We start from the raw sequence: 7,500 nt of genomic DNA on the forward strand, positions 1-7,500 counted from the left end.
GACATCTAATAAGTGGTATCTGCAAAGCACCTGAGACAATGGCACATAATATTCAAGTGTTTACAAGGATAGCAGTGATTCTAATGATGCTGTTTTTTGTGAGCCTGCATGGAGACTCATGTAAGTAAATATTTAAAAAAAATGCTGTGTAAAAGCACTGCTATTAAATAGGTCATACAAAATTACCACTTTTTCATTTGTGCACAATCTCAGAAATGCATTTGTGTAGATGATGCCAACAGACAAGGCTTAGTTTCTTTTTTTTCCTGCAGTAAATGAGTTTATATACTATAAGTTTACTTACAATGGTTAACATTGCTTTACAGAGGGGTACATCTTATTGTATGACTAAATTTAAAAGGCCTTTATAAGTTAAGAAGTAAAACAGTAGTGTACATTTAGTAAAATGAAATATGCAACAATTAACATTTCTGCATGTGTAATTAAAAGTAATTTTTCAAATTAGTAACCATTCATTATACATCTATCTGCACACTAACCAATCAGTCATTTTAACACAAGTGAAACAATGGAAAAGAAACTGAAATTAAGAAATACTCATGAGGCATTGTTGGGAATGGACATATCTCAGCTTTTTTACTCAAGAATTCTGGATAAAAACAAAAATAATGCACGTTTTGCATCAGTATGAATCTTCTGAACATTAAGATGTATGAAACTCTAATGTCTATCATTATTGATTGACTATAATTTTTAGTGATGTACAAGAGCTTTTATGCGTGGCAAGGCAAAACTATGAGCCAAAATTAGGGATGTTCTGCAGAATTCTGGACAACTGCGAATTGCATCTTTTGTACATTTACTTTTCAAACAATTTTTATCCTTTTTAACTTTCCAGTCAAGTGTTTCTTCTGATGCACATTGTACACTGACTTTTTAATTCTGCTTCCTATGAAAATGCTTTCTGTTTCATTATGAGTTTATAATATCTCTTCCAATAAAAATGCTTTCTGTTTCTTTATTCGGAAAAGCTTACTGCAGTGTATCGACTTAATAGGCATAGAAACGTGAGTAGACTTAATGAGATTACTGCTTGTGGTTCTCTCTTACATTTGCATTAAGAATGACAAAAAAAAAAAAAAAAAAAAAACTTGTCTCTGTTACATAAAGGGATAAAGCCCTGACTGTGTCCCAGATGACCCACATTCGACTAACAGTTTAGTGCAGGACAGACTGGGCAGGAGAGGATTGGACTGTGCAACCAATGCCAAGTCATCCATCATGGGGAGAGTGGCAGCCTAGTGTACTGCATTAGAAGCCTGAAGAAGCTGGTGAGCTTCATGCTTCAAGTGGTATACCACTTGATTAGGAACTTGTAAATGGGTGTACCCAGTGAAGGCAGCCATTGTACATCTCACAATGCTATCGCTGAATGGTGGGTTAGGGCATCCTCCTTGGCAGAAGTATGATGCTGCATCTGCATCCTTGTTTTATTCACCCTAAGCAGGCATGAGTCAGATAGACTCCAGGGAAGGTTAAGGTGGGCCCAGTAGTCTCAGTGTACAAGGAGAGGAATTGGTGCCAGCTAATGCTTTGCTATGAGGAGCTAAAATAAAAACAAATGACAAAAACACAGAAACAAAAAGTTAAGTAATTATGTCCTGTTTGTAAAACAGCCTTTCATATGAGATTTTAAAAGATTCTTTAAGCTAAGACTGTTATGAATGTTAGAGGCTATAGTTTTCCAAATTTTTTTCTCTTGTGTGACTCTTGTCTATTAGATTACTAGTCCTCAAGTTTTACCGTCTGTATTGTGGGAATCTGTCTCAGGAATAAGAGCTGATGAGTGGTTAAGCTGTATATTTGTTAAGAAGCTCAATGTTATCCATTTGTTATACTTGTGTTGTTCTCACTGTGTTTGTAATAATACTCATAGTAAAGGAATAGTGATATGAACTGAGAAATAAATTTAGTCTCATTCTAGATTTCCAAAGGTACACAGCGGTAACATTTAATAGAACAGTTTCACCACCACCAATATTTTTCCCATTGCTATTAAAGAAATTACTCAACCATTACAGTACAGATAGAGGGATACTTTCATATATATCTTCCCCATTTGTTTACATACATACATATATACATAGAAAGTAAAAAAAACTGTCATGTTCAGGGAAGTGGGTAGCTAAGTGGTTGACAAATTTATTTTTAAATTCAGTTCTGTTTTAGGTAACATAGATGGATAGATAAACAGATATTAAGCTAAAGGTAGTGATAGCCTTACTGAAATCATCTTTTTCCTTTACAAAAAGAAATATTTTTTCATTGTTTACTATATTTGATGAACAGACAGACATAATAATTAAGGTATGCAGGGCTTATACTTGAAAAGCTTTGGAATAGGAACATTAAATAATAAACAAAATAAGCTACTTACACAAAATGCTGAGTGTGGTACTTTATGTATATCTAAAATGGTGAAGCAGTTACATATATGATATGTACAGTTTTCCAATGTAGAGTAGAAGCTATCATTATATAATACAACAGAGTGTGTGGATAGACAATGGATTGACAGCTAATACAAATATTCTGATTCATTTAAGTGCTTAGACGGAGCTTTGGCATTGAACTCATTCCAGCACCACAAATGTAATTTTGGTAATGTGCCATCATCTGCCAAAATGAATAACTGAAAGGCAAAGAGACTTTTGTTATTGTGATTTGAATTTTAAGAGTTTAAATAAACCTGTCAAGAGCTACATATATGGCACTGTGTGATACAGAAAACATATGAGTATATTTACCTGTGTTTGAATAGTTCAGCCATCTTAGAAATTCTAGCATGTTCTATTCCATTGGATGGCTTCTTAGGCATGAAGGGTGGACATCTCTATCATGTCTGCAAATAGCAAATATGTGCAACTTCTATGGACATACCAGTTTATTTATTCAGTCACAGTTCTTAACCAAACCTAAATATCCTCCTTCCATTCAAAGATGTGTTGATTCACACCTGCGCATACCAAGAGTCAGGAATTCAATGATGCAGAATTGCTCACAGTACTGTGTTCTCATATTGCTTCACTTCCTTTTTTTCCCAGACTTTCTAGCCTGGCATTGCATTTGTCAGTGGCTGTAGTTTTTTATTTGATATGGTCACACTGTCTTCATTTTCTTTCTTCTTTTCTGTCTTGTATTAGATTATTACTTTCTAGCAAGTCTTAAATCCTTCTCAGCTGTTATATGTCATGTCAGACGTCTTTAGTCTTTCATGCTGTTTCAAACTCAAGCTTTGTATCCTTAGTGATCAGATTTTATTTTAAAGTAGCAGTCATGTAATGAACTGAAACAAATGAACTGTTACAACATGCTCATGTAACATATACTTTGTCAGTTGATCCTAAATATTATGTACTAAAAACATATTTAAACATTATATGTTGGGAAATAGCAAATGTTAATGTTTATGCCAATATCTACAGAGGCAACTGTCCAAAAAGAAATACAGAAAAAAAAAATGTTGTGAATTCAATCCATACTAGTTCTAGATGAATGTCAGGATCATAAATAAAGTAAAGGAATTAAGTACATTTTTGTACTATGTTTACGTATGTTTCTTAATAGTCAAATAATCAGTTAAGAAACCATCTGATTTCATCTACTATATAGCCTGTTTCACCCTGGACTCCTAAGTACATAAGAATTAGAATAAATGCTCATTTACCTTTGATGAACATGGTTGCCTAAAATGCATTATAATAGTTTGCATTATCCATTTCGATTCCTTAGAAGTTATGTGATAGTACCTTGTTAGCATAGTCAGTAACCAAAACAAATGTCAACTAAGAATGGCAAGTTAGTTTAGAGAGCATATTTAGTGGCCCTGTGTATTATCTCCTTGATTTCAGAACAGTTCTACATTGTATGTATATAATCTGCTTTTACCTCATTTCAACTATAACATTCATCATTTAAGCGTCACCCCTTTTCTATAAGTAGATAGGTAAATGCTGCCTGATGTGTCACTGTGAAATGTTGAAAATACATGAGTGGAGTAAAAATTGTTTTCCATGCTAGAATAATTTTCTGCCATTCAGTCTCAAATATCTGCATTCAAATCAGCTATGTCCCTTCTTTATGTATATCCCTGAAAAAAAGCAAGGTGAGTGATGAGCTTTTCCATGGATTTGGGAGAGTAAAAGCTTTTAAAAGATTCACAATTCAGACATATCCATTATATTTAATCATTTGACTGGGTGGTCTGGTCATTATCTACTTAAGGGAATAAAATATTCTTAATGGAGTTGCAAATCTCTTTCCACTGTTGAATAATCTACAGATGCTCCAATATGTAACCATTAAACTTCCATAAATGTTCACAGGGGGTGAAGCACCTCCAGGTCCCAGAATCCCAGTAAATAAATCTACCACAATGGTTTTAGAATACCATACCCAATCCTAAATCTCCATACTACTACTAAGATGCTCCAGAATATCAGCTAGTGCCGTAGGGTTCCCCAACCCCATGGTCCTATGTTCTGTCCCTGACATCTTGCCTAAATTGACCTAATGCAGTCATGTTATCCATTCATTTGTTAAGCAAGTTAACCCACTGAGCACAAGCCTCATTTCAATGGTAGCCCTGGAGTGTAGTCCAGTTAAAGTGATTTGCCATAACACTCTAAAGCTTCCAGAAGGAAGAACCATTCTCAGGGAATTAAATGCCTTTCTGAAGGTGAATAAAAATGTAACACTGTTTCATCATGTTGTTTTAAAGTGTAATCTAAGTTTAGCTATAGTCTTACAAAATCGGAACCACCTTGACCCTTTCAGGTATCCCTGCTTAAGTCTTGCAAAATCAGAACCATCTTGCCCCCTTCAGTTATTCCTGCTTAAGTCTCACAAAATCAGAAGCACCTTGCCCCTTCAGATATCGCTGCTTAGGTCTCGCAAAATAAGAAACACCTTGCCCCTTTCAAATATCCCTGCTTAAGTCTCACAAAATCAGAACCACCTTGCCCCCTTCACATATCCCTGCTTAAGTCTCAAAAAATCAGAACCACCTTGCCCCCTTCAGATATCCCTGCTTAAGTCTCACAAAATCAGAACCACCTTGCCCCCTTCAGATATCCCTGGTTAAGTCTCACAAAATCAGAACCACCTTGCCCCTTTCAGATATCCCGGCTTAAGTCTCACAAAATCAGAACCACCTTGCCCTCTTTAGATATCCCAGCTTAAGTCTCGCAAAATCAGAACTACCTTGCCCCCTTCAGATATCCCTGATTAAGTCTCACAAAATCAGAACCACCTTACCCCTTTCAGATATCCCAGCTTAAGTCTCACAAAATCAGAACCACCTTGCCCTCTTTAGATATCCCAGCTTAAGTCTCGCAAAATCAGAACCACCTTGCCCTCTTCAGATATCCTTGCTTAATGTAACTTGTTAGTTTAAAAAAACAAGAGTCTCTATCCATTGGCCAACATCTTCACTTAGACTCTTCTTCTAAGAGGAAGAGGAGGAAATGAATCACCCTATAGCTCAGTAGAAGCCATGGATTTTTGCACTCAGACAAAAGGACAATATTAGCCACTCTGGATGATGGAGGAAACATTTTTTTGAACTCTCCTTCCTTAAGAAGCTGAAAAAATAAGAACAAATTACCTGCAATAAATACCTTACAAACATATATTCAGTTTAGCCTACCTTCCCAATGTGATTTCTGAAAGCTGGAAGACCTAAATGAATGCTACTCTGAGAGGCCATTAAAGTTAAATAAGTCATGTATGTGCCTTCTGTGGAAGGTTAGGTGCTAGACTGGCAACTCGACACTGTAAAACTCCACTGCCAATCATGAGCAGACAGGTGATCTGCTGTGGTGACCCCTAACTAGGAAAAGCCGAAAGAAGAAGAATAGGCCATGGTATACCTCTGTCATTACTGAATTTATTTTCTTTGACTGTGTAATTCTTCTGCTGTTATGACAAACCAGTGTGTACACTTTTCTTCTCAATTATAAACAAACACATTTTGGCATGTAATGGCCTCTGTGCAGTAGAACTGTTGGATTCAGTCTCAGTTTTCATAGTCCCAATGTATTCCGTCACTTTTTATCACTGGCTCTGCTTACAAATTTCACTTTAGGAACACGTCTTTGTAACCTCCTTCCTTATAATGTTCTTTATGTGCTTTATAAGGAAGGTACCAGTAACAATATACAAAAACACGCTTGCTAATTTCAGTTTAAGACAAAAAAGTTACCTCCTAAAGAGATTTTATTTTGCATCATATTTTCATTCATTTTTACTATTAAAATTATGATATTCTGTATTTTCCACAGGGCCTTCAGTAAGGGGAGATCAAATCGTCATGGCAAAAACAGCAATTTTATCCATATACTACTCATGCGTAATTATACCTGGCTATGATCTTTGACAGTTGTTGCTCAAATCTCAGCAGTTATTACTTCCTTCAAAAACAGCATATGCAAGATGTCATACAAACCATCATGTGTGACTAGCGAGAGAAGCTGCCATATCATCCACATTGAAACATACTTCCCATGGGGGAATTCTATCCAGAAATCGAATCTGGGGTTATATTAAAGGCCACTCTAATCATTATAGGGGTGTCTCAACCCTCAGTGTGTCAACAGTTGCACACATTTCACCATGGAAGTTGCATACCACAACAAATCATTGTTAATACAAACCTTCATTTGACATATGCTTAAGAGTTAATTAAGGACCATCAAAACAAGTTGTGCACTAAGGCAATCTCTTCCGTTTTAGAATAAGAAAGAAAATTAACTACACTTCACCCTATCATATACATTAGAACTCTTTTAAAGGCTGATTCTTGTTTTATGTAATAAAATATGTTGATCCTTCATGCAGTTCAAATTATTCATAACACAGCTTAGTTTCCTAAGAGAACCCGGTTACTTTGCCTAGAGGATTATGATCAGGTCACAGACAGAACATAGCCCAACTGTTAATGTGTTCTTGAAATGGAGAAGTACACTTCTTGAATCCATTTCAAGAACACATTAACAAATGCTTACTATCAGTGATATAATCATAATGCTTTGTAATAAATGGGGAGTTTCACCTGCCCTGATAAAGTTAAAAAAATGTAAGAACACTAAGTGTCTGCTGATTTTAGGAGCCAGCACACGCTTAGCATTGCCACTCATGTAGCAGACAAAACAAGCAGCACATCACCTTATCTAGTAGCTTTAAAATCTGTTTATAGAGTTTACTCTGTGTGCAGAGTACTACAGTATGCTACAGCTTTCACAGATGTCAGAATGTTTTGGTGTAGTGCTGTGACTGCTATATGTGTGCAGTGCATGTCTCATTAATGACAAGATTCTTGCATATGAACACCTTCAAACTACCTTGCTATAGACAGGTTCTAACTTGTGACCTTCCCTATAACAGGGTTATTCTTTTATAGATTCCAGAGGATAATCAACATTATGCATTTAAACATTCCATGTTACTCAAAAGTGTAAGATTTGAGCTTGTAGATGATTT

At 35.7% G+C, this 7,500-nt stretch overlaps 1 protein-coding gene across 1 annotated transcript in view; it reads left to right on the forward strand.

Annotated features, from left to right (window-relative positions):
* The window catches only part of LOC122800850 (C-C motif chemokine 20-like), a 107,658-nt gene that overhangs the window by 11 nt on the left and 100,147 nt on the right, over window positions 1–7,500 (forward strand). The window contains exon 1 of the mRNA XM_044070165.1: window positions 1–120. This exon is cut by the window's left edge and continues 11 nt beyond it. Within this exon, the coding sequence (XP_043926100.1) occupies window positions 39–120 (82 nt within the window). The 5' untranslated portion in view covers window positions 1–38. The remainder of the gene's footprint in view (window positions 121–7,500) is intronic.

This window comes from Protopterus annectens, chromosome 4.part1 (assembly GCF_019279795.1).
Source record: "Protopterus annectens isolate FY-2018-M chromosome 4.part1, PAN1.0, whole genome shotgun sequence".
NCBI classification, from domain to species: Eukaryota; Metazoa; Chordata; order Ceratodontiformes; family Protopteridae; genus Protopterus; species Protopterus annectens.